This window comes from Cervus canadensis, chromosome 28 (genome assembly GCF_019320065.1).
Source record: "Cervus canadensis isolate Bull #8, Minnesota chromosome 28, ASM1932006v1, whole genome shotgun sequence".
In the NCBI taxonomy this organism is placed as follows: Eukaryota; Metazoa; Chordata; class Mammalia; order Artiodactyla; family Cervidae; genus Cervus; species Cervus canadensis.
In genome coordinates, this window is record NC_057413.1 from 2,564,620 (window position 1) to 2,592,290 (window position 27,671).

The window sequence follows — 27,671 nt, forward strand, 5'->3', positions numbered from 1 at the left end:
CTTACCAAGTTCATCCTTTAGATTCTAGCTTCGTTAGCTTTGTTACCACCTAATCAAAACACAAAAAAGTCCCAGTAGTAATGCACGTACCTGGCACCCAGACCTTGCTTCCTATTAATGATTCTTCAGTAAGAGGAACCATGGCTACTTGCAGAAACGGCTGGTTCTAGAACTGGGGCGGAACATATACGAGTTGAGCCTGGAGCATCTAACGATGTCAGGAAGCAAAGAAGGACAGAAGCCAAAAAGAGCTCCAAGTGGCCCAAGTTGCAACAATCGGAATAATACTACAAGTAAGGAAGTGTGTACTACAACCCTGAGTACAAAATAAATACCTGGGAATTCATGATCAAAGAAATGACTGAATAAATTAGTAAATGTGGGAGAACTCTGTGCAGAATTCCAGGTAAGTTTTGCAGACATCCTGCCTTCGAGGAGGAGGATGGGTCCTTGCTTCTTGCGTGTGTGTTGCCTGTCATAGCGCCTTCCCAAACAGGCAGATCTGAGAGGGTGGGGTGGGGGAAGTCACTTTACTGGGGAAGCCTGCCGAGCCCTGTGTTACCCAGATGATCAAGGTCAACATCAGCAGTGAGAAGCTGTGGATAGTCTGTACTTTGGATATGATGAGAAAGGCATTTTACCTCTGTGGGCTCCTCTTCAAAACACATAACCCAGTCTAATTGTGAGGAAAACATCAGACAAATCCCATTTGAGGGCCATTTTACACAATATCCAACCAAGACTCTTCAAAAATGCCAAGATCATCAGAAACAAGGAAAAAAAATCTGTGAAACTGTCACACCCTAAGGGGATACAATCACTAAAATGTACACAGGGACTTGAATGAGATCCTGGAACAGAAAATGGACATTAGGGAAAACTAGGGAAATCGAAATAAAGACCTTAGTTAACAAAAATGTATCAGTGTTGGCTCATTAATTGTGACAGGTGTGCCATGCTAATATGAGGTAGTAATAATAGGGGAGGAACTTCCCTGGCAGTCCAGTGGTTAAGGCTCCGGGCTCCCAGTGCGTGGGACGCAGGTTCAATCTCCAGTTGGGGAACTAAGATCCCACATGCCACAAGGTGTGGCCAAGAAATAAATAAGTAATAAAAATAATAACAGAGGAAATGCTGTGGAGAATATGTGGGAATTGCCATACTATCTTTGCAATTTTTCTGTAAATCTAAATTCATGATAAAAAAAAATTTATAAAAAACAGCTGCATGCGTGCTAAGTCGCTTCACTCATGTCTGACTCTGTGCGACCCCATGCACTGCAGCCCACCAGGCTCCTTTGTCCATGGGATTCTCCAGGCAAGAATATTGGAGAGGGTTGCTGTGCCCACCTCCAGGGGATCTTCCCAACCCAGGGATCGAACCCAGGTCTCTTACGCCTAACGGGTTCCTTGCCACTAGCGCCACCTGGGAAGTCCTAAACAAGTCCTGAATACTAACAAAATATGGTATACTCCCCACCTTCCATAAATTATTCCAGTGTCTTCAAGTATTGGCTAGAATAAGGAAATATTCTTAAGTTGGGGAGTGGGTACACAGGTTTTTTAAAATTATTTTTTAAGTCAGTTCAGTTCAGTCGCTCAGTCATGTCCGACTCTTTGCAACCCCATGAACCACAGCACACCAGGCCTCCCTGTCCATCACCAACTCCCAGAGTTTACCCAAATCCATGTCCATTGTGTTGGTGATGCCATCCAACCATCTCATCCTCTGTCGTCCCCTTCTCCTCCCACCCTCAATCTTTCCCAGCATCAGGGTCTTTTCAAATGAGTCAGCTCTCTGCATCAGGTGACCAAAGTATTGGAGTTTCAGCTTCAACATCAGTCCCTTCAATGAACACCCAGGACTGATCTCCTTTAGGATGGACTGGTTGGATCTCCTTGCAGTCCAAGGAACTCGCAAGAGTCTTCAACACTATAGTTCAAAAGCATCAGTGCTCAGCTTTCTTTTTTTTTTTTCTTCAGCTTTCTTTATAGTCCAACTCTCACATCTATACATGACCACTGGAAAAATCATATCCTTGACTAGACAGACCTTTGTTGGCAAAGTAATGTCTCTGCTTTTTAATATGCTGTCTAGGTTGGTCATAACTTTGCTTCCAAGGAGCGTCTTTTAATTTCATGGCTCCAATCACTATCCGCAGTGATTTTGGAGCCCAGAAAAATAAAGTCAGCCACTGTTTCCACTGTTCCCCCATCTATCTGCCATGAAGTGATGGGACCAGATGCTATGATCTTAGTTTTCTGAATGTTGAGCTTTAAGCCAACTTCTTCACTCTCCTCTTTCACTTTCATCAAGAGGCTTTTTAGTTCCTCTTCACTTTCTGCCATAAGGGTGGTGTCATCTGCATATCTGAGGTTATTGATATTTCTCCAGGCAATCTTGATTCCAGCTTGTGCTTTCTCCAGCCCAGCGTTTCTCATGATGTACTCTGCATATAAGTTAAATAAGCAGGGTGACAATATACAGCCTTGACGTCCTCCTTTTCCTGTTTGGAACCAGTCTGTTGTTCCATGTCCAATTCTAACTGTTGCTTCCTGACCTGTATACAGATTTCTCAGGAGGCAGGTCAGGTGGCCTGGTATTCCCATCTCTTTCAGAATTTTCCAGAGTTTGTTGTGATCCACACAGTCAAAGGCTTTGGCATAGTCAATAAAACAGAAATAGATGTTTTTCTGGAACTCTCTTGCTTTTTCGATGATCTAGTGGATGTTGGCAATTTGATCTCTGGTTTTTCTGCCTTTTCTAAAACCAGCTTGAACATCTGGAAGTTCACGGTTCACATATTGCTGAAGCTTGGCTTGGAGAATTTTGAGCATTACTTTACTAGTGTGTGAGATGAGTGCAATTGTGTGGTAGTTTGAACATTCTTTGGCATTGCCTTTCTTTGGGCTTGGAATGAAAACTGACCTTTTCCAGTCCTGTGGCCACTGCTGAGTTTTCCAAATTTGCTGAATTGAGTGCAGCACTCTCACAACATCATCTTTTAGGATTTGAAATAGCTCAACTGGAATTCCATCACCTCCACTAACTTTGTTCGTAGTGATGCTTCCTAAGGCCCACCTGAATTCACATTCCAGGATGTCTGGCTCTAGGTGAGTGGGAGTGATCACACCTTCATGATTATATGGGTCATGAAGATCTTTTTTGTACAGTTCTTCTATGTATTCTTGCCATCTCTTCTTAATATCTTCTGCTTCTGTTAGGGCCATATCATTTCTGACCTTTATTGAGCCTATCTTTGCATGAAATGATCCCTTGGTAACTCTAATTTTCTTGAAGAGAGCTCTAGTCTTTCCCATTCTATTGTTTTCCTCTATTTCTTTGCATTGATCACTGAGGAAGGCTTTCTTATCTCTCCTTGCTATTCTTTGGAACTCTGCATTCAAATGGGTATATCTTTCCTTTTCTCTTTTGCCTTTTGCCTCTCCTGTATTCAGCTATTTGTAAGGCCTCCTCAGACAGCCATTTTGCTTTTTTGCATTTCTTGTTCTTGGGGATGGTCTTGTTCCCTGTCTCCTGTACAATGTCAGGAACCTCTGTCCATAGTTCATCGGGCACTCTGTCTATCAGATCTTGTCCCTTACATCTATTTCTCACTTACACTGTGTAGTCATAAGGGATTTGATTTAGGTCATAACTAAATGGTCTAGTGGTTTTCCCCACTTTCTTCAATTTAAGTCTGCATTTGGCAATAAGGAGTTCATGATCTGAGCCACAGTCAGCTCCCGGTTTTGTTTTTGCTGACTGTATAGAGCTTCTCCATCTTTGGCTGCAAAGGATATAATCAATCTGATTTCAGTGTTGACCACCTGGTGATATCCATGTGTAGAGTCTTCTCTTGTGTTGTTGGAAGAGGGTGTTTGCTATGACCAGTGCGTTAAGTCATTTAGAATGTCTAATATTTCATTTTTAAATGCTAAACTATAAAGCAACTGTGTGCAAGTCAAAATGTTGATTCTTCCCATGATGTCTACCTCGATGTGTTTTTTTGGTGGGTACCAAATTGTATGAAAATAACTTTTCCGTGATCCTGCTCTTCTGGTGTCTGAGCACGTCTGGAGTGTCCAGGGGGTGAGGGACACTGTCTCTGGGGAAGCAGTAGAGCAGACTCAGGGCTTGGTTATGTGCGCTCACAGTTTCCTGCCGCCTTCCTTGATTTTATAACCGTAGTTTTTCCTGACAATTTAATGCTTATCTTTTGCAATAGATGATCAGCTGCTTGGGAGTAGGGATGATTGTATATACACTGATTAGCACGGAGCCTGGCACACAACACGTGCTTAGTCGCTCAGTCGTGTCCAACTCTTGGCGACCCCATGGACTTTAGCTCACCAGGCTCCTCTGTCCATGGGATTCTCCAAGCAAGGAAACTGGAGTGGGTTGCCATTCCCTTCTCCAGGGGCTCTTTGCAACTCAAGGAATGAACTCTGCATTGCAGGCAGATTCTTTCCCATCTGAGCCACCAGGAAGCCCCCTGGCGCACAATAAGTGGTCAATAAGTATTTGCTGAATGAATGAATGAAGGAAGGACGGCAACTTGAGGATTCTGAGCTCAGACAGCAGAGTTACCCAGTTGTTGTTGTGCTCAGTCGTGTCCGACTCTTTGCGGCCCCATGGACTGTAACCCGCCAGGCTCCTTTGTCCACGGGATTCTCCATTCAAGAACCCTGGAGTTGTCTCCATGTCTTCCTCCAAGGGATCTTCCTGACCCAGGGATTGAACCTGAGTCTCCTGGGTCTCCTCCACTGGTAGGCAGATTCTTTACTGCTGCCTCACCTGGGAAGCAGAGTTACCTGGACCTGAGTGTAAATTCTAGTGTCCCCACTTGCCACGACTGGGGACAACCATTGTGCCTATTCTAAAAGGTGATTTATGGAAACATGTGCTTCCTGAGGCTTCTTTGTAAATGTTAGCTATAATTTTTATTAGGTGCTATTGAATGAAAGAGGTTAATATTTGAAAAGGGCTTGTAACAGTTTCTGGTGCAGGGCAAGTCCTTTTTGTTTCGTATTTATTCATTTTTTTAATATTGCTGTTTACCAAATTAAACTATATTCACTTTGCACAGTCTGCTAGGGATATTCTTTGGAAATGCTTTTAACATTCTTTGGAAAGAGACAGCCTAAATCCTCATTAGTTCAAAATATATTACTCTAGAATACATGTTAATTCAGAAAGGAGCCTGGTCTGAACACCTTTGTAGCATTTATGGGGAAATAATTTGTTCTGCAAAAAGGGGATCATTAAGAAAATGGTTTTAGAGTACTTTGGCTACACCATTCATATATAATTAACAATCCAACTTTGCAGGGGTTTGTTATTCATCTGCCAAACAGTGGTTTTCAAATTTTTTGGTCCTGATAAAGTGTAAGAAATGTCTTTTACATTATGACCTAATGTATAATAATATACATATATATGAATGTGGGAGTATATATACCCATATGTGTGTATATACATATATATAAACATATACGTATTTATCTATATTTTTAAAATATGTGTATATTTAATGGAAACAATAGTCCCCTGGAAGATCCCCTGGAGAAAGAAATGACAACCCACTCCAGAATTCCTGCCTGGGAAATCCCATGCACAGAGGAGCCTGGTGGGCTACAGTCCATGGGGTCGCAAGAGTTGGACATGACTTAGTGACTAAACAACAACATAGTCCCCTAGTGAAGTATGGATGCACTCTTATTCCTTTTCCAAGTCCATTCCATTCTTTCCATTCCATCTTGTCTCACTTCAAAATGCTAATCAAGATCTACTAAAATAATCTAAAGATCCACTACTGGTTTGACATCTGTAGCTTGATTAAAAAAATAAAAATAAAAACCACCACCACCCCAAAGAAAACTGTTCTGAACCAGTTCTTCTCAAACTTCAGTGTGCATCAGAATCGCCTGGAGAACTTGTTAAACAGATTGCTAGGTGCCAGTAGGCAGCTGGTGGTAGAGAATTTGTCCTTCTAGGAAGATTCAAGGTGAATCTGTTGCTACTGGTCAGGAGACCACAATTTGTGAACCTCTGCACCGGGCAATACTAGTGATCGAGAAAAATCAAGCCCCAGTACATGCTTCTGTTTGCGGGTGTGGTCTGAGCTTTATTTTCAGATTCATTTACTCTTTGCTTCAGGTTTCAGCCCCCACCTGCTCTGCTCCTTAGCTTATTCTGAGTTCCCCGGCTTCTTTTGCACCTGGTGTTACCAGTCAGACTCTATGTACCCATCTCTGCCTACTTGCTCTTACTGATAATGTCTTTCTCTTTAGAAAAGGCCAGAAGGTAATACGATTACTGGGATGGTCTCCCGTGAATGACAAACATAATGACCCAGCCATCACAATAATTCGGGGAACATTTACATTTGATGTTTTTTTCAGGAATCTAAAATGAATTAGTTACTGCCCTGTTATAAAGTCAACCGAATGTCAAGGCAGTGTCTTGAGGCTGTTTACTCGTTATGAATTTTAGTTCTGTTCTCCTTCTGGAAGGTGGAACAATGTATAAAGTTACAAATGAGAAATTTTATTAGTCTTGATCAATTGCTTCCATCAAAGAAAGATACCAAAGACCTATAACAAGGATTCTTCTGGTAGAATCAGCTTTGGCTTAAAGATAGAAAGGAATTGTGGTTAAACACTAAATCTAGTTGAGGAAGAAAATAACCCTTTACTGTAAATTGATGAGGTTTGGCCAATGGTGGAACCTCAGCCTAAGATGAAATTGGTGAAATCAAATGTGAAGAAGTCTCAGAATTACTATCGCTAGGGCAAAGAGATCGAATAGTCATAGCTTTTGGCCAGGAAACAGCAATGTGGCAGCCGGATTAGGCACTTGTTCCCACACAAAAGAGAAAATAAAACCTGGAACTAAGATGGACGTAGGCAGGGAGAAGTTGCTGGTTGAAATGGGGAAACTGACGATTTGGCAGGGAGGGAAACAGCAGCTGAAATCAGGAATCAGAGGTTGCTGGTTGTCTAGAAAAGTAGGGGCCACTGGTATCCAATTCAAGCTTTCAGGAAAGACTTGGTTGGCTGTAAATTCAGAGAAGGGCCTAACACCTGAATTCATTTTATGAGTTTCCTGTGTTTCTCTCTTTTGCTTTGTAAGGCCTGAAATTTTCTTACTTTCTTTTGAGTGATTGAGATAGGAATTTCCCCAAGTTTTATGGATGAATACTCTATAACAAGAATGGCATTTAACTTCTCTTTGGTCTCAGTATGCACAAACCAACCAACTTAGGTCACTTCTCAATAAAAACTTCAGTTAAATTTTAGGTTTTGGTGGAGGTAGCCAAGATAGATTTTGCTTTGGGGGTGCATGATGAAGGGGATCATTATCGGCCCTTTTCCAAGCCACCCAACCTTAAAATGCCTCCAACTCTGAGAGCAGTGGTTGCCAGAGCTTGGCTGCTTTTGTCTTTCCTGTCCCATCCCCCATCTCCTTTCGGGAGACTTGGGATTCAAATGTAGATGAAATGCAGATTCTTGGGAGAATGGAAGAAGTGATTGGTTGGGATGTCGAGTGGGGAAAGGAAAGAACTTCTAATTTAAGATGTTAGCCATTGTTCTGCCAAGATGCGGAGTGGCTTTAACTCCTGATCATAAGAGTCCTGAGTGGTGCCGACTGTCGATTACCCATTGTCCGTAAAAATTTGGAAAAGGAGTTAGCTGGTGTCTGCTGGTCTCCACCACACACTCACCTCAGGTAAGAATTGAAGCTTAGAACCAGTAGATGTGTATTTTAACCACATGTGTCCATTTTCTTCCTTCTCGACATTTCGGTAATCTTTGAGATTTGTGTATTTCACTAGTACAAACCGTTGTGCCGCATGTATTTTTGGCACAATGCGGATATCTTCCTTGATGTGTTTAAGGGATGTGATTGCACTTTTATTCTCAATTCGCCGAGAAAGTACTTTCACAGCACCCACACACGTGGTCATGGTAACTACTGCAAAACTTCACTTTTTGATAAAAGGTGGTATAAATTCAAAGCCATTACATGATCTTGGACATATTTGCTTCTGTTATGAGCACCGCTAAGATGTTTATATTTAAAAAGTGAGGGGAGAGAGTAGAATTTGCTTGAAAGTAAGACAGATTGAACTAAGGAGGTGAAATACATAAACAAAACCGTATTAAACAAACCAGGGGTGTTTTAGGTGAATGAGGGGAACAAAGTGGACAGCTGGCCTCAATTTCTCAGTCACTAGTTGAGTACTTCAGTACAGGTCTCCTCTGCTTTGTTCTTAAATTAAGATGGAAACCAGCTAATCACGGGAGGAGAGACAGAGATGAGCTTAGGGGAATGGCTTGGTTACTCCTGGTTTGTTACCGAGGTGACTTCTACCTAGTGGTTACTCTTAATATTTATGCTGGTCACAGCAGCATAAATAATCCAGGTCATCAGGATAGAAGGTCCGTATACATCGGATTTTGGAGTTACCTTTTTTTTAAATGCTGTAATCCCCTCTTCCTTTTTCCCCACAGTGAGGGATGTCTCCTTGTGTTAGGGTCGCATGTGTATCAAATGGACTAGCTCCAAATCTGAGAATAGTAGTTGTGGATGTCTTCACAGCCTCTTGTCTTCCTCCCCTCTCCTTGGTAACAGTGGGGGCTTTATATTTATTTCGGTCTGTGACTGTACAGAAGTTTCTAGTTAAGATGTGTGTGTTCATTTTATACTGAGGGTCCCTCTTTTTTTATTCATGTTTTATTGGGCTTGTGTGACTCTGAACCACCTCCCGCAAGTCTTTGAGCACCAGCATAGGTGGGCGACCACCGCTTTGAGACTTGGAGGCTACAGGGTGCTAGTCCTTGCCTTCAAGGAGCTTACAACTATGGTTGATGAATTTGTGTGCCAGAGAGGCGATAAGCAGATGTAGCAAATAAAACGTTCAGTGAAAGGCAAAGAGGCGCTCGTGTTTGGAGGGGAGAGAGAATTGCCTGGACGGGTTGAGAAGGTGGGAACTTTGCGATGCTGTTGTCAAGGTGTAAGACAATGGAAACAGAACTGTATTAGGTGTCAAGGGCTTTGCTGTGGACGCCGGGATTCCAATTCACAGAATAAAAACCCTGTTTTGTAGGTATAGTGTGGGGGCTGGAGAGTCAAACTTGAAGATGCGATCTGGAAGAAGGTCGTGGTCTAGAAACGGGGGTGGGAGGGAAGAGTGGACAAAACAGAGTCCGCAAAGGTGAGCTCCGAGTGGCTGCGGTGACTCATTCGGTCCTGGAAGTCAGGCTTTGCTTTTGGGGTGACGTCGGAGCAGGAGTTCACGGTTGAATGGGGGAGCATTCCAGGCAGAGGGGGTTGCAGGCGGCGTGGAAACAATGGTGATTCGACTTGAAGTGACTTAAGGGCAGGCGCTGCGCTCGTTCGTGGGCGTGGGGACGCTGGAATTCCAATTCACCGGGGTGGGGGTAGCTTCTTTTGTAGGTAGAGGACGGTGTGGCAGGAAGGCCTGCGGGGTCTGTGAGAAGCCTTTTGGTCATTAAACTGCGTACGGGGCACCATCGAATGGGGTTTGAAGAAGGAAACTGGTGGGAGGAGTCTTGTTTTTCGGAGGTCGGTTTCTAGTTCACTGGAGCCGAGGGCACCGGGATCGGGGCGGCCGGGGAAGATGCGCCGGGGACGGCGAGGGCTGGGTTTGATGGGGGCCACGTGAAGCGGCCTGTCCGCAGGGCCCCGCGAGGTCCCCTTCTCCTCGCAGGGAGGCTGCCGGCGGCCGGCCGTTTGGGGCAGTCGGGCCACGCAGCTCCTTCCTCGTTCCGCAGCGATGGGGTGACGTCCAGGTTCCCGGCAGGTGTGCCCAGGGGGCCGGCCTACGATGCCCCTCTCCCGCGGCGAGTGCAGGGGGAGCTTGCCCATCGCCGGTCACCGAGCTATCCCCGCCGTCCCCGCCCCGCCCAGGAGAACCACGACTGACAGCCCCGTTCCCTTGGAACCCAGACTTTTCCCCGGAGCCCGGCCCCTCCTCCCAGCTCCTGTTCGGGGGAGGCGGGCGCTCAAGAGGAACAGGGAGGCCCGGCGCGGGGGAAGCTGCGGGCCGGGCGCAGGCGGCCGCGCCCTCGCACCGCCCCGGCCCCCGCCCCCCGGCCTGCCGCCGAGCGGGTGCGCGCTCCGGCTCCGGGTCTTGGCAGCGGCCGCGGGGGAGGCGGGCACGTGGCTGGGCGGGGGCTCCACCTGGCCACGCCGCTGGCCCTCGGCGGGCTGGCCCGGCCCGGACGGGCTCCGCGCGCCACTGCCGTCGGGGTGGCGGGCTATGGGCGCCGGGCGGCGAGGCCCCGAGCCCAACCTCTGGCCCGCCGGTGCCCTCCCCCGTGCGCGCCGCCGCCCTCTGCCCCCAACGTCGAGGCGGGCGCGCGGCCCGGGCCGACCTCCGCAGGGCCCCGGGGCGACCAGGCCCCGCCCCTCAGGCCACGCCCCTCAGGCCACGCCCGCCATCGGGCCACGCCCCAGCGCCCCGCGGCCACGCCCCCCACGTCGAGGCGGGCGCGCGGCCCGACCTCCGGAGGTCCCTGGGGCGAGCTCGCCCCGCCCTCGCTCCCGCCCCCCGCGCCGCGACCACGCCCCCCACGTCGAGGCGGGCGCACGACCCGGCCCGACCTCCGGAGGGCCCTGGGGCGAGCAGGCCCCGCCCCCGCGCGCCGCGGCCACGCCCCCCACGTCGAGGCGGGCGCGCGGCCCGGCCCGACCTCCGGAGGGCCCTGGGGCGAGCTGGCCCCGCCCCCGCCCGCGGCCCCGCCCCCGAAGCAGACCCCGCCCCTTCCTGCCAGCCGCTCCCCGCCTGCCCGGCCGCCGGGCCCCAGCGCGGCCTGCCGCTCCCCGCGCCGCCCCGCCCGCCGGCCGCCCCTCCCCGCCCCTCCTCCCCCCGCGCGGGCGGCCCGAAAACCTGGAGCGCGGCTCGGCCGGGCCGGGCGGCCGCACTGGGCATGCTCAGTAGCCGGGGCAGGTTTTTCGGCCGCAAGTAGGAAGCTTTCTGCACTACCGCGGAGAGGGGGAGCCGCGGAGCCCGCTCGCCGCCGTGCACCGCCGCCGCGCCCGCCCCAGCCCGGCCCGGCCCCGCGGCGGCGCGATGAGCCCGAGCCCCAGCCGGCCCGCCGCGGAGTGAGCGCGGCGCGGAGGGCGCGTTGCGCAGCTGCTCCTGCGCACCGACCCGGCCGGCGGCCCGCAGCGGCGGGAGTGAGCGCCCGCCCGCCCGGCGCCTCGCGGAGCAGGAAGCGCAGGCCACGCAGGGACCCGACTGGAACAAAGTGTGGGCCGCCGGCGGCGCGGCGCCTCGCCGGCCCTGCCCCGCGCCGCGCGCCCCGCCGCCCGCCATGGCCTCCGAGGAGCTGTACGAGGTAGCTCCCCTCCCCCGGCCCCCGCCCCGGTCGCGGGTTGCTGGACGGAAGCGCGCGCGCCCGAGTTTGCGGGCCGGGGGGTCCCGGCCGCGGGGCCGGAGCGCGGACGGGGCCGAAGTGCCGGCAGCGGGGCGCGGGGGCGCCCGGCGGAGCGCTGCGGGGTGTGGGGGGGGGGCTTTCGCCTGCGGGGTTGGGGGGCGGGGGGGTGCGGGGACGAGTGCGACTGTCTCCCGACTCTGTTGCCGGCCCGAGCGCTGCCCGACACCGCGCCGAGAGGGCCGAGCGTTGACCGCATGCTCTAATTAGGTTTGGCATTGTGGCCAGAGCCAGGAAATTTAAACCTAACGCGGATCCAACCGTCATTCATTTTTGCGCCGCGGCGGTGCGAGCTTCGAGAAGGGGGCCCCCGTCGGAACCGCGAGTTCTGGGCCACGGGTTTGCCAGCGTCGACTTGGAGCGGTGCGGTTGTCGGTTTGGATCTCCAGGCGTGTCTTGTGCGCCCCGATGTAACTTCTTGACGCGTTGCAAAGTCGACTTCCTGGGGAGTGCCGACGCTTGGAGAGCGCTCTGTGCTTTCGGGTGCGTGTTTGTAAATACAGCTTCGTAAGAGACTTCACTTGTGGATACTCGGTGGGTTCACCTCCGATGCGTTTAGGGACCTGGGTGTTTAGGGACGTAGGGAAGCGTCTGTAACGAGTAGAGCTGCTCTGGCCTCCCGCGATCCCTTAATAAGAACCGGCTGAGCCTTCTGAGGTGTCCTCTCCTGCCGGTGCGTTACCGCCCTTGGCACAGCATGCGGCTGTGTGGTGCCATCCGTGGTGGCCTTCTAGCAACTTTTTGTGCGAAAGTTCTCAGGAGGAGGCTGCCTTCCGTAGAATCCGTGGTCTGCCCGACATTGTACGTGGTCACTGTACCTTAGCTGGCACTGAAGGTGTGCCATTCTGCTCAAGCCCTTTACACATTGGCTGTCCCCTCCTGTGTTCAAGATAACTATCTTGGGTCATTTGGGTGTGCGTGCCTATTCAGTCATGTCCCACTCTTTGCGACCCCTTGGACTGCAACCAGACCAGGCTCCTCAGTCCATGGGATTCTCCAGGCCAGAATAGTGGAGTGGGTGGCCATTTCCTCCTCCAGGGGATCTTCCCAACCTAGGAACTGAACTAGAGTCTCCGGCACTGCCAGGAGGACTCTTTGCCACTTGGGAAGCCCCATTAGGGTACTAAAGGGGAAAAAAGGAAAAAACCTCCTGTTCTCAAGCTTTCCTTCTTTCTAAGAAAGAAACTGGCGTTTGGGAAGGACCGGGAAGTAGAGGCTGAGACGTACAGTTGGGAAAGTACATAGCACAAGGACAGGAGGGATTTTGGTTTCTACATTAGACTGTTGGTGAAGATTTTAGGCCTGAGTGTTCACGCTTTCTTCATTTGTGAGGTTATAAATACACAATCGGGTCACTTGTCCCCTTAGTGTTTGGGTGAGGGTAGCACCTTATACGTGAGTTGTATCTCATGTGTCACAAATTATTCTGAAGGCAGCACTTTGAGCACTAGTGCATTATGAACCAAATTTAGTTCTTTGCTTATTCTGTATCTTCAGGTTTTCTGCTCTGGTGGCAGCATTCATTTATAAGTCACTTTCTGTGCAGAGCTTGCGTTCATAGAGCATGTCGTTGAATGCCTGCCCCGTGGAGGTTCCATGGGGAGCCAGGGAGGGATGAGGGATGGGGATGGTTTGTGCCTCCCAAGAGCTGTCAGGAGAACGAAGAACATCACAGAGGAACAACCCACCTGCACAGCGGAGCTGGTCATTCGGAGTTCTGATTTTGGGGAAAGGTGTTGCAGGGGGTCCAGTTGAGGTGACAGTCGATCCCGTGGTCAGTGTCTTTCCAAGTGAGTTTTCTCACTTCTCCTTTACTTGTAGGCAGCACCGTGTCTATATTAGGATTGCAAGTTTATTTGAAAGTCCTGCATAGCGATTGAGAGCCTGGATTTGGAGTCAGAAAACCTAGTTTTTGACATCACCTTGAGCAAATTAACCTTGAAAGCTCAGTGTCCTCATCTGTAAAATTGGAATCAAAGCTTCCCTCATAGAGCTGTGAAGTTTAAATGAAAAAAACGTGTAAAGCAGACCCACGGTTCCCAGAGAGAGCGCTCAGAAGGAGATGGTTGTTATTGTGTTTTAACTGATCTAACATGCCTCTCTGAGGTCTGGTTTTGTTTCCAAAGGTATAGAGTTGTGCTGGTTTAATCAAGGCGATATTCCTTGTGAGGCAGTTGTTTGAAGTAAACACTGCATCTGCCAGGCTGCTTGTCAGGTGGGGAGGGGAATGGTGTGGGACGCACCAGGCTACGTTAGTAACCAGTTCCTGGGGCACCAGTTGCCTGGTCTTGTCCAGTTCTGCTTAAATCGAAGTAGAAGTTTCTTGTTTAGGCTCCACCTCCACAATTCCACAGGGATATGTTGGCAGAGAAGAAGTTCAGAGTCTTGCGTTTTGAAGTAACTTGGGATGGTAAGAACAAGGCGTCTCTGTAGCCTCTTGAACTTGGGTGAGTTCCTTAACTTTTGTTTTCTCACCTGAAAAGAAATGAGATCTCTGACACTTGGCATGGTTTCTGGTCTGGTCTGAAGTGACAGGTCCTTGGTCAGTGGTGAAGTGGTGATGGGAGCTGTGCCTCGTGAATACAAAAGAGAGAGAGCCGAGCAAGATGGAAGCAGCATCAGCCTTTCTCAGCATTGAAGAGCTGTTGTTGGTTGAGGGACAGATCTATTTACCTCCTGCATCTCCAGCAGCTAGGATCAGGGGAGACAGATTTTTCTACATTTACCCATCCTACGATGTTTATAGTGTACATAAGAAGTTAAGTGTCCTTTAGGTCAGGGATCCACACACTTTCAGAGAAGGCAGTGGCACCCCACTCCAGTACTCCTGCCTGGAAAATCCCACGGACGGAGGAGCCTGGTAGGCTGCAGTCCATGGGGTCGCTGAGAGTCGGACACCACTGAGCCACTCACTTTCACTTTTCACTTTCATGGGTTGGAGAAGGAAATGGCAACCCACTCCAGTGTTCTTGCCTGGAGAACCCCAGGGACAGCGGAGCCTGATGGCCTGTCATCTGTGGCTTCGCACAGACTGAAGCGACTTAGCAGCAGCAGCCACACACTTTGCTTCGAGGACCAGACAGTTAATACCGGAGACCTTGCAGGCCGGGGCGGGTCTGTTACCACCGCTCAGCCCTGGTGCTGTCGCTCAGAAGCATCCACAGGCCAGGCTCCAGGAAAGCTTTCCATGGGTGGTAGAACTCAAATTTCATATAATTTTTACATGTTGTGTAATTGTCTTCCTTTTAAAAAAAAAGAATCACTTGGAAATGTGAAAAAAAATAGTCTTAGCCTATGGATTCTACAAAATAGGCAGTGGGCTCGATCAATCCTGTGGGTCTTAGTTTGCTGACCTCAGTTTTCGATGGTTAGCTGTTCTGGAGGCAAGGTTTGCATGGAGCGTGGGGCCTGGAGCAGTTAAAGGGCTTCTAACCCCAATCCCAGCGCTAGGCTTAGAGCCAGAGTGTGGGTTCCAGTCTTCCCTTCTGGGTCAGGAAGGGAAGAGCTGTATATCTTAAGTAGCCGAATCTCCCCTAAACGCCCTCATCTGTGAAATGGGAATGAGACCACGGCTCCCGAGAAGAGTGAAGACTGAGTCACGGTAGCATCTCAGAGCAGTTGGTAACGCTACTCCATGAAACATCTTTATCTTCTTCCATTCTTTAAAAAAAGAAAAGAACCATCGCACTCTCAACACCCTGAAAGCAGACTTTCTTTGCTTTGAGATTTCAAAGTGTCAAGTGAATTGATTTTATCACCAAAGAAAACTGTGAACTTGAGGATCTTAATATATCTAGTGGTCAAATAACCATCAGATTGAGTTCTTGTGGGCTGAGCGAAGAATCGAAAACAATGGAAACAGTATTCTTTTATCTTGATCATTCTTTGTCTCACTGGGTGTGGCTTTTTTCCCCCTGAGAACTAGTGTAATAGCTAATTTAAATTTCAGGAAGACCTCAGTTATCTGGTCTTGGCCTTCTGAGAAAATATTTATCCAACACATGCGTGTTTCAGGCAGTCAAAAATGGAAGTAAGCTTTTAAGAATGAAATTACATCTGGTTTATAAAACATATCTTCAGGTTAATTAGTTTGGAATGATAATCAGGATTTGGGGGAGAGTTTAAAGTGATTGGAGTCTTTCTCCTCCCTTTGGGAGAAGATTGTAACCTCTCTCCTGTGCATTGCAAGGCTTTTCCGTACACGGACCAGAAGCACAGTTATCAATCAGATTGTCTGTGTAGTTCGGATGGAAGTCAAACGTCAAGAGACCTTCCATGAATGTTGGTCAAGATGAGCCAGCATCTGTAGTGTGTGGTTTGTTGGCTCTTATGATTGAGATCCCCTGAAATAAGGAAAGAGAGACCCTAGAGCCTGTATTGCACAGTGACGTTAGAGAAAAACAGGTGTCATATATTAAACACACATACACGAAATTTAGAGAAACGGTACTGATGGACGTCTCTGCAGGGCAGCAGTGGAGACGCAGACAAAGAGAACACACTTGTGGACACAGTGGGGGCAGGAGGGGGTGGGATGAATTGAGAGTAGCTTGGAAACATACACACTACCGTATGTAAAACAGCTCGTGGGAATTTGCTTTGTAACACGGGGAGCTCGGCCCTTGGTCCGTGTCAGCCTAGAGAGGTGGGATGGGGTTAGAGGTGGGAGGGAAGGGACACGCTGCATCACGTTGTTGTAGGGCAGAAGCCAGCATGACATTGTAAATCAATTATCCTCCAACTAAAAAACATTAAAATAGAGTTATTTGCTGGAATTGATTGTGTGGTAGTAGAGTCACGTGTGTGTGTTTTGAAAATTAACGCAGTCTGTTAAACGTGAATTGGCTGAGGGTATTTATGCATTTGCCTGGTCAGGAGGATGGAGACATCTCCTATGCGTTTCCTTTGAATTTGCTTCCAGCTCCTGTGTACTTAAGTTTTTCTGTTCTTGCTGTGATACCGAAGATGTCTCATGCTCTATAATGATTTTAACCCCCAAACATATTTTCATGATATGTAGGAAATGCTTCATGAAGTTTTAAGTGTCTGAGCTACATAAAGCCGGGTCTGAATTGAGCTTTTGTAAGGGGTCTTCATTTGTATATTGCATGTGTGTAGGCACACAGCATTGATGTGGGTCCTATTAAAATGCAGATTCTGGGTCCCAAACCCTAAGTTTGTAATTTGCTGCGTTTGGATGGAGACTAGAATCTCTGCTTCACACACCTTGCTTCTTAAGGGTGGATTTGGGAACCTCTGGATTGCACCGGCCTGTTTCGACAACACGGAGGGGTCGGGATGTGCTTTTGCAGAAGCTGGGCTCCAGGCTCTTTGACTGTTGCTGCCCCTGGTTAACCGAGTCGTTCCAGGAAGGGAGCATTAAACACACTTAGTCATGAGGTTAAGGACTGTTTCTGTCTTCGTCATTTGGTGTACTTGTCCACCAGGTTGTAAGATTGGTGTGGACTGTCTTTAAGAATTCTTTTCTGGTCATTATTTCCCACAGTTCACATTTTGCAGTAGTTGTACTGATTGTTGGATTATGTTTTAAGGATAGAGTGAATTAAAGGAATGACTTAGCTCCAGATTCTTCCTCCCCAGACTTGATGCCTAGGTGTTCCTTTTACACCCAGCCCCTCATTGGCATATATGGTTTTAAGTCTGGGATGGGGAGAACGTGTAACTTTACTGTTTCCCACACAGACTTAACTCTCTCCAGCTTTTTAAGCTGGTCAAGGCCTGGGAGGACCCATGTCTGGGGAAGGTCTTTTGCTTTGGTGTGAAAATTTGTTCAAGTCCTAAGTGTTTTTCTGGGGAAGAGGATCAGCAACTTTTTTCTGTTTCTCAGAGGGATCTAGGACTCCCAAAAAAGAATCAAACTTGTTCTTGAGACCTTTGAGCTAAAACTGGGGTTTCACACCCCTTACTGACCACTTTGACATCATTTTTTTTGCCTGACTGCTCTGCTTCAGCCAGAGCCTGCGGTGCAGCGACGCTCAGACCTCATGACTGGGTGTGAGGTGGTATGCTGTTGGCAGTCTGTACGTGACTCTTTCCACGAGGCCTGCGGTTGGCGTCTCAGCTGTACTTCTGATGGTGCACGGCCTCGGGTGCTGTGGCTCTGATCCTCCCCGGCACTCATGCGGTTCCTTGCAGTGTTCAGCGCCCTGTGTGCGCAGAACCTCGCCGGGCAGAGCCTCGCTGCTCCGTGCAGACAGCGATTCTTTAGCTTCACCTGCATCTTTGCCAGTTTCTCTGGTTATCAGTCTTATCTCAGAACTTCCATCTGGGTTTTTTTTTTTCCCCCCCTTTTTTTTCCCCCCTTTCTCAAGTATATCCTTCAGAGATTTCTCAAGTGAGGGGTTGTTGGTGGGAAAGTCTCTGGTTTTCTGATTACCTGGAAACGTCTTTATCTTGCCCTCATTTTTATTGAGGAAAAAAATGAGCTCCTTGAGTATTTTCCTTAAGCATCTTGACGCTGTTACTCCCGTGTCCTCTGGCTTCCGCGTTACTGTTGAGGAGGTGGTCGTCGGTCTTGAGGAGGTCTGCTTTCCGCCTCTGGTGGCCCTGGGGTCCTCTGAGGAGGTGGTCGTCGGTCTTGAGGAGGTCTGCTTTCCGCCTCTGGTGGCCCTGGGGTCCTCTGAGGAGGTGGTCGTCGGTCTTGAGGAGGTCTGCTTTCCGCCTCTGGTGGCCCCGGGGTCCTCTGAGGAGGTGGTCGTCGGTCTGGAGGAGGTCTGCTTTCCGCCTCTGGTGGCCCCGGGGTCCTCTGAGGAGGTGGTCGTCGGTCTTGAGGAGGTCTGCTTTCCGCCTCTGGTGGCCCCGGGGTCCTCTGAGGAGGTGGTCGTCGGTCTGGAGGAGGTCTGCTTTCCGCCTCTGGTGGCCCCGGGGTCCTCTGAGGAGGTGGTCGTCGGTCTGGAGGAGGTCTGCTTTCTGCCTCTGGTGGCCCCGGGGTCCTCTGCTTGTCTTTGGTGTTCTCTCGTCTTAACGGTGTATCTCTCTGTAACTTCCTGTTCATGGGCGGTCTTGATGGATTTCTGCCTTGCCAGTTCTGAAAGACGGTTGGCCGTCTTCTCATCTGATCCCACTGGGCTTCTAAAGTCCCCCGCAGAATCCCAAGGGGGCACTCACTGGCTCTCCCCACGTCTTACTCTCCTGTAGGCATCTCCTTGCTTCTGTTCTGTTTGCATTCTGGGTATGTCCTTGGATCTCACTTCTGGTTCACTAATGAGCTGTGTCTAATCACCCATTAACTCATCCACCGAGTCTTTCATTTTAGTGGTTGTAGTTTTTGGTTCTAAATATTGTGGTCCTCCCCTTCCCCATCAGTCTGGCTGGCTTTCTTCCTCCTTGGGGTTTGTCTGCTTTTATGACTGACTTAGTCATTACGGTTGGGTTGGCTTGGAGGAAGTTCCTGGGGCTCATGGATATTTTCCTTGCTGACCGCAAGCCCAGTGAGGTGTTAAGAGTTGTATTTTATTGATGATCTAGTTATTTTGCAGTGAGAGGTCCTTTCTGAAACTTGTTGCTTTTTTTTTTTTCTTTTTGCCAGACTCTGAAGAAATGGTTCTGATTTGGAATTTGTGGTATCACAAGTAGGGATCAAAAGCTAGAGCCAACACTCAAGGTTTACTTAAAGATAGAATCCAAAGAAGTGTGAACTGGATTTCAAGGGTAACTGTTCATGCAAATGGACGAAAGAGTTACAGCGTGGTGCCTCTGAAACAGAGTGTACAGCACCTTCCCTCTGCCGTCCCACTGCCACGCGCGATTCTTGTCTGACTTCCCTTTGCCTGAGGTCGGCCCGTGGGCTTGGCCGGAGCCGGTGGCGCTGCAGCGGTTGGCCTGCTGGGTCCGCCTCTGCCCCCGTCCCTCCCCTCCCTCTGCCAGCACAGCGTGGCTTCACCTGCTGGGCAGCCCCATCCCCCTTCAGAACCTTATCGGAGGTCACCGTCGGCAGGAAGCCTCCCTCCCTTCAGACACTGTGTGACTCATCTCGTTTTTGTTTTGCACTACTAATAATTTGTATTGCTTAAGCATTACTTATAAGTAAGTAATGTGTAAGTAAAGTAAGCATTACTTCCCTGGTGGCTCAGACGGTAAAGAAACCACCTGCCAACGCAGGAGACGTTGGTTCCATCCCTGGGTCAGGAAGATCCCCTGGAGAAGGGGAGTGGCAGCCCACTCTAGTGTTCTTGCTTGGAAAATGCCATGTAGTCCAAGGAGCCTGGCGGGCTACAGTCCATGGGGTCTCACAGAGTCAGACACGATTTAGGAACTAACAACACCAACAGTGCATTACTTTCTCTACGTATTAAATATGATGAATATTTTCTCCTGGAAAGATTGGCTATTTTGGGGGTTTATTTTAGTGCCTCATCTGAGGGTGTGAACGTGGCCAGCCGTTAATAATTGCTGACTTTCAGCTGAAATACAAAAGTTATAGTGACTGGAGTTGCATTATTTGAAATTATACCATATATGTGAGAACTGTGCATTTAGGTATCTTGTTTGAAAAGCCATATGGTGTTTTGGAGGAAAGTTATTTCTAAACTTGATACAAATAATTTGAAGGAGAAGTGTGTTCCTGGAAAGAGTATTTGAAACCTTGGCTGCAGCATTTATGTTTACCCCTTGGGTGAAAAGTGTGTGTGTGGGTGGGTGGGGTCTAAGCAGTGGTGCTCTCTAGTTGGAGAAGTTAGCACAGTATTTTTGGAATGTCTTTGCCACCTGAGGCTTTCCAGAGGTTGGTAGTTTGCAGCCTGTGTTGGTTGACACCCCCGCTGCCCCACCCCGGGTTGGTTGCAGGTCAGAGGACCTTTGGTTACAGTGGTAATGTTTTTCATCAGTAGATGACTTGGGAGTTCAGAGCAGCCCAGAGTTGCGGGCTGATTGTCTTAGCATGTAACTGACCTGGAAGCCTCAGCTGCTCAGAAAACCAAGAACCAAGGCAGAAGACATGCTCCTGACTGTAACAGGTCGTCACGCCCCAGACGCACCGAACACCCCGGGTCTGTGCTGGAGGCTGATCGCCTGTATTTTCGGCATGACACGCTTGGGCTGCCCGGCTTCCTTAGCGAGTGAGGAGCAGAGAGCTGGAAGGGGAGAGGGAGCCACTGCGGGCAGGTGAGCCGACCTGAGGACGCGTGCTCCCGAGACAGGCTGCAGAGGGACGCTGGTGGTGGCATCCGCGTCCGCAGATCACAGGGACCCCTGAGCCCCTCCAGCTGCTGAAGAGCCTGTTTACAGAGAGAAAAGCCCTGGGTTGAAAAGAGCGATCAAAAATGACTTGTAAGAAGTTCGGGGATGTAAGCGACAGAGCTCAGTTTAATCCTGTGGTTCGTTCTCCAAAGTGTCCCACTCAGAGGAGAGAGAGCGAACATCGTCATCAGGCGGGGAGGGAAGGGGGTTGCAGGCCTCACCTGGCTTTGAATCCTCTCATCCTCTGGAAACTTCTGTGGAGCCAACAGTGTGTTGCACGGAATGATCTTTGGCTTGACAAGAAGTGTTTTAAGAGTAATTGCCAGTTAATGCTGCTCCATAAATCTTTGGGCCGGTTGATGCTTCAGGAAGACGAGCCGGGAGTTGGTGACTTTGTTGAGCTCCTCACCACCTCTGCACTCCGGGGTAAAGGCAGGGACCAGCCCCGTCGCCTTCCGTAACGGCGCTGGGTGGTGGAAGGATCAGCTGATTTTGGTGAAATGTGAATGAGAATATTTGAACTGAATTACCGATAAACATTTTAAGAAATCTTGTTTCAGCCCTTGTTTTTACCCTTTACGTTTGAAAGACATTTAGCTTCTATCTGAGGTCGTCTGGATGTTGAAGGAAGGGGCAGGGACTGTTTCTGCCTCCCCTGCTTCTCCGAGGGGCGGGGTGCTGGGCCTGGCCTGCCTGCCGCATGCCTCCCGACCCGGGCTGGCCAGAGCCCCCAGGAAACGTCCTGTGTCCCGGGCTCCGTCCTCCCTCCCTCCATCCCTCCCGCATCTCCTGTCCCCCGGCCAGGTTGGCCCCTCCAGCCTGATTTCTGTCCTCCGCAGAGAGCCCTTGGAGGCTCCTGACCCAGACAAGCTCTGGCTTGTTGCTCTGCAAGTGGGCGTCCAGCTGCCCCCGTGGCGCACCTCACTTCTCATCCCTGCGGTTCAGAGGGAACCCCCGACCTCCCTGATGCCTCGGGGTCCCGAGGAGGCGGCCCTGGCTCCGGTCCCCCCGCCCCCCAGACTTGGGCCTCTGACTTCCCCCCTCTGGTGAGTGTGCCTTTGCACTCACAGCAACAGGTGAGTGGCTGTCGTGCGGTCACTTAAGGCAGGAGCGGCGCGTGCGGTGGGGGGGCACTGCCTCGAGCAGGACTTGTGCCTCCCCTCTCGTGTGTGCAGGTGGTGGGCGTGCAGACACGCCTCACCCAACCCCACTGGCCTCCGCTCATCAGTGAGAAGGTGGCGTCCCCGGCCGCTGTGTACAGGTGTGCAAGTGGTGAGTGTACAGACGCGCCTCACTCGACTCCACTGGCTTCCGCTCATCAGTGAGCTTTCTGAGGAAGTAGAATTCCCAGCTGGGGGAAATGCCGGGGCGACCAGCGCCCCCTTTCTCACCGGCCCCGCTGTATGTGACCTGAGGGGCCTCCCCCAAAGGCTCCTCTGAGTCCCCCCGGGGACAGGAGCCCCGGAGAGTGACCCTGAAGCACCTGCTGCCCGAGGAGAAAGGGGCTTGAGCGCCGCGTGTGGGGGCAGGTGGGGCTCTGGGGGCCGAGTGCGCTGCGGGCTGGTGGCCCTCGGGGGGCGGGTGCCGCAGGGTCTGTTCTGAAGCGAAGCTCTCGCCTGATCCCTCTGTCTCCCCGGGTCACGTGATGGGAGCCGAGGTCGTCTCCGCCTCCCGCTGCTCTGCTGCGCTCTCCCCCGCCTGCCGCATCGGGCGATGTGGTGTTGAACTGTTCACAGAAGTTTAATGAGAAAACCAAGCGAACAGTAGCACCCCTCTGTCCTTCGAAACCAACTTGTGAACTAAATCCAGCTTCGCTTCCTGCGTATCTGTCCCCTCCCCTTGCCCGGAAGGTTCTGTCCCGAGTGGGAGACGGATCTCTCACTCCGGTTGGACATCATTATCAGTCTAGGACAGGTCATCGGTCAGGTTTCTGCTTGTCTGTTAGTGTAAGAGGTTAGTAATGATACAAAAATGCGGCGAACGTGTGGGGAGGTTTATCTTTCTCCCTCTGGGTTCCATGTACCTTACCGGGGGTTAGCAAAGAGCCATTCGGTTAACATTCTTAAATGATTTATGGGTTTGTTAAAAGTGGCATTTGAAAAATTTCTTCAAAAGAGTTTATAATGATACCCTTTAAATGTGAACCTTGCTTAAACCTTAAAAAAACCTTTTAAGTTTGGATGAGCAGTTAGCCATGACGTGGCAGTACTGTCTATGTATATGTAGATGGTGCCTGTGATAAAGAATCCGCCTGCTAGTGCAAGAGACATAAGAGACGCGGGTTCGATCCCTGGGTCGGGAAGATCCCCTGGAGGAGGGAATAGCAACCCACTCCAGTACTCTTGCCTGGAGAATCCCATGGACAGAGGAGCCTGGCGGGCTGCAGTCCACGGGGTCACACTGAGTCAGACACGACTGAAGCGTCTTGGCACACATGCAGATCTTCTGCAAAAGCCTTAGGAAAGTTTCTCGGTCTGGGAGGCATTACCCTGGGTGGATTAGGGTTTATGTTAAGGTGTTGGAGGTGATTCTCTAAGACACATGCTAGCTAACACCTTAAAACAAAGAACCCACTAACTGTTCTTGCCATGAGGACTGGAGTTTTAAGGGTTTCTTATTTCTTAAACTCTTTATAGTATAAGTTAACAGACGATGGTGGTTCGGTTATAAAAAAAACAAGCAGGATCCTAACCAGCATCCTCCCTTGGTCTCCATCCTTGGGATCACTAAGCAGATGCAGAGAAGACGTGACTAAAGCAGCAGCATTTTCTCAGGTGGCTCCTGGGACCTCTGGGTAATTACCGGTAGGGTTCCTGTGCCCAGCAGTGAGAAAGTCTTTGTATGGACCTAAAACTAGTGACTAATTATAGAGTAGAGTATGAACCGGCTTTGTATGAGATTAAGTGAATTTGCCAGGAGCATGAACTTAATGCATCAACACAGATAACAGTTTTTGAATATCACCAAGGATTTTAGGTTGAACAGGTGGCTATAACGAAGCACAAAACATTGATGAAAAGAAAGATCAGAGGTTCCACTTGTCCAGAATTTTGTCCAAAAGAGAATTTGAAAGTGTGCGGGAAACCACTTTTGATTTACAGCATATCACCAGCCTAACTCACTAAAACTTTACAGTTTTGAATTACTCTGCTTCTTTCTCAAATTCATTTTTGTGAATTTTTGGCACCATGGGGGATATTCAAAAGACTGTCTGAGGGCAATCCTAAAAGAGGAAAAAGTCTCAAGAATGTTTTGTATTGTCAGCAGCTTCTTTGAAATAGTTTGGTCTCTTAAGGTCACTTCTGCTTGAATTAGCTGACGCTCATTTGCCAGGCAGGTGCTTTGAATTTCGTAGTCTCATCACCTTACTCATGGTTTGTACATAAAGGCTCTGTGTATGTTCTAAGGAGAAAAGAAGGTGGAAGTCAAAGGGGAAAAAAGGCATCCCCTGCTCTAACACCCAGGTTATCCACCACAGGCGGTAGAGGCCCATCATTAGGGACAGCTCTGTGCATAAATGCAGATAGAAGGGTGCATTTACAAGTCACAGTTACTTCATAAAAACAATTATATCCGAACTGTTCAGAAGACACATAGACGTTAACACTGAAGGAATCGTGTAGTGTGCTGTAAAAACCTTTTTATGTTAATCGGTCCATTTTTCTTCTGCATTTTTCTTGACTTGTTGAAGTTCTTTGTAATTAAGCCTACTCTTTGTTATTCATCTTGTAAATATCTGTGTGTGTCCTCACTCTTAAAAGATTTTAAAATCCGTAACATAATCACATATTTCACCCACAAAGTTAATGAAAATTTACATTTTAATGTAATCCAGTTTTTCTTCCTCATTTCATTTCTCGTTCAGGAAATGCTTCCTATCCCAGGTCACTGTCGTCTTCTCAGCCAAAAGTTTTGCCCCTTACGGTGAGAAAGCCCTGCGCTTTGTGTTCATGGTGTGTGCGGGGATCTGGTGTGTCTGAGCTGTGGATCGTCTGCTGTCTGCGTTTGTTGAACCGGTCACCCCCCCCCCCACCTGTCTGCCCCTCTGCCGTGTGTGAAGTTTGTGAGTGTGTGTGCACGCGTGTGCCAGTTTCTGCTCATCAGATGTTTGTCTCGTCCTGATCACACCTGACTGTTGGACTCGGTACGGCTTTACGGTAAGTCTGGGAAACTTGCCCCGCCGGATATGGCGACCTTGTTCTCCTTTCTGAAAGATGGCTCAGCGGTTGGTGGTGGCGCGTTCTTCACTTCCCCGCCAGGCTGGGGTTGCCTGCGGGGGTCCCTCGGTAGCATTGGAGCTGCAGCAGTGGGCCCGACAGACAGGGGTCCCGCCCGCCCGGTGCTCAGCTTCTCGCAGGGGCAGCCAGGGGCTCGGGCTGTGGGCTCATTGTATGTTCATTGTCAGAGAAGGCCCCACTGATAGGGTGATTTGGAACTTGAAAAGGAAGGAATGCCCCTGGAGGCTGGTGTGTCTGGAGCTGGAGAGGCGGCTGGTACGTGAGGTCGGGGTATGGGGTCCAGGTGGGGGCCCTTTGTAGATGTGCCCAATACTCCGAGTTTGGTCTTTACTGAGGCGGGGAGCCACGGGAGGGGTGACATACTCAAATTCACATTTTTAAAGGGTTGTGTTGGATGCTGTTATATACGGAGAACCAGCTGGGGTGGGCACAGTTGCTCAGGCAGAAGATGCTGGCGTTTGAGACCCGTGGGGCGGTGCGGTGGAGTAGTGAGGAGTGATTGCCCCCGAGGATCGGGTGTGACAGAAGGAGGAGAAACGGAAAGAACTGGGGATTTTCGGGCTTGGGTCACTAGAAGAATGGGGTTGGCCAGTTGTTCAGACAGGCGGGACTGCTCAGGGCTCGCCTTTTGTTTTATCGCTGGCGAGATCTAAGGGGGTGAATAAGGGAGTTGGGTTTTGGACGCATTAAGTTTGAGATGATGCCTTTTAGACATCCAGGCGTGGGTGGGCAGCAGTGGCCGGCGCTACAAGCCTAGCGTGTAGGGCACGAGCTTCTGCGGGAGATGCTTTTGGGGGATGTCCGCCTTCAGAGAGCTGGGACGATTCCCCTCACTGACCTGGACTCAGAGTTAGGACGTCTTCATTGGATAAACCTGGGGCTTCTCAGGTGGTAACAGAACTCACCTGCTGGTGCAGGAGATACAAGAGACTCGGGTTCGATCCCTGGGTCAGGAAGATCCCCTGGAGGAGGGCATGGCAGCCCACTCCAGTACTCCTGCCTGGAGGAGCCCATGGACAGAGAAGCCTGGCCAGCTACAGCCCATGGGGCCGCAAAGAGTCGGACACGACTGAAGTGAGTCAGCCCCCAAAAAAGCCGGGGAAGGATGGTACCCGGGGAGTGAGTGTAGGTAGAGAAGAGACATGGAAGTTGATGTCCGGTACATTCTCCTGTAGAGCTGGTGGGGTGAGGGGGATGAAGATGCAGTGAAGGGGCCCGAGACGCGGTGTGGGCAGGAAAGCAGGAGAGACAGTGGTGCGCTCGAAGCAGGTGAAGAACATTTCGAGGAGGAGGGAACGACTGTGTGTGTGCCGCTGGGACGACCTAGGACTGACCTTTAGGTTTGGCAGCGGCTGGTGGGGGATCCAGGGGCTACACCTGGTGTGGGCTCCTGAGAGCGTGGGAAAAGAGAGACGGAGGCAGTTCTCAGGACCAGTTTTTCCAAAAGGGAGCCAGGAGGGCCACGTAGGCTCCAGAGTTTGTTTGCTTTAAGATAGAGATTATAGAGTGCTGTATGATGCTGGGGAGGAGCTAATGGGAAGAGAGATGAATGAATCAGGAGGGCGGGGGAGGGTGGAAGCTGCCTCTCTCTCACCCCTCCCCACCTTTTGGTTCTTAACTAATGTTTTATTACCCACATTTAAAAGTTCTTCACAGCCTTTCTTAGATTTATTCAAAGTTGTATTTTCTAACCAGTTAATAGTTTGTGCATAGGAAGGCCGATCGCTGTGTCTAGCCGCCTTGTTGGACTCATTTGAAAACGTAGTAGATGCTTTTGGATTTATATGTAGACAATCATCTTGTGGAAATAGAGGTGATCATGTATTTTTTTCTTCTCAAATTTATACCTGCTAGTTGTTAACCTTGTTACTTTGGCTGGGGCCATCAGTACAGTGTTGAGGAGTATCAGTTATAAAAACAAGCATTCTTAAATTCTGAGAGTTTTATAAAATTTTATTATTAAGGAAAAGCTGTAGATAGTTGCTAAGATACCTTTTTTAAAAAAGAACCTGGTTGAAGTTCTCTTATTTCTAACATGTGAGGAATTCTTAATCCTGAATGGTTAATGAATCGTATGGCATGTGCTTTCTGCATTTATTAGAGATTGTCATTTCACCCCCTCATTCCTTTGACTATTTTAATGTATATTAATATATTATCTGATGCTAAGCCATCCTTGCATTTCTGGGATAAACGCTAGTCACACTGTATTATTTTATGTGTTGCAGTAGTCCCTTGAAAGAAAGGTAACCAACTTATTGTTTTTTTTAATTATGAAACACTTGCTGAATCTTCGGATTTTCTGTGTTTTGATTTCCTGTTTCTGAAACTTCTACCTGTCCATAAAATCATCTGAACTTCAGTTTGCTTTCAAGATGGAAGAGCTGTTTGACTTTGCATTTGAGAATTACTTTGTATTGATTTATTGTTGCTTTCTATTAAGTCAGTTGCAGCCTAAAGTTTTTTATATTAGAGTATTTTAGGATATTTAAAAACCTATAGATACTGGATCTATGATTATCTACCTTGAACATGCTTTTATTTTTTTGTGCCTTTTTCTTACAGATATTTTATCTTACTTGATTCTTTTAAAAGAACCAGTTTTTTATTTTACTGATTCTTTATATCTTTGCTTTCTACTTTATTTCTCACTCTTGGTTTCCTTCTGCCTTTCGTTCTCTGGTTCTTTTCCTAGCTTCCTGAGTTGAACTTTTAGCTCATGCTGTTCTTTAATGAAGGCTATAGAATTACCTTGTGAGTGCAGCTTTAG

At 49.3% G+C, this 27,671-nt stretch overlaps 1 protein-coding gene across 1 annotated transcript in view; it reads left to right on the plus strand.

The window, feature by feature from the left end:
- The first annotated feature begins 11,035 nt into the window (after positions 1 to 11,035).
- The window catches only part of CDYL (chromodomain Y like), a 94,227-nt gene continuing 77,591 nt past the window's right edge, over positions 11,036 to 27,671 (plus strand). Inside the window, exon 1 of the mRNA XM_043449644.1 lies at positions 11,036 to 11,369. Coding sequence (XP_043305579.1) covers positions 11,346 to 11,369 — 24 coding nt within the window. The 5' untranslated portion in view covers positions 11,036 to 11,345. The remainder of the gene's footprint in view (positions 11,370 to 27,671) is intronic.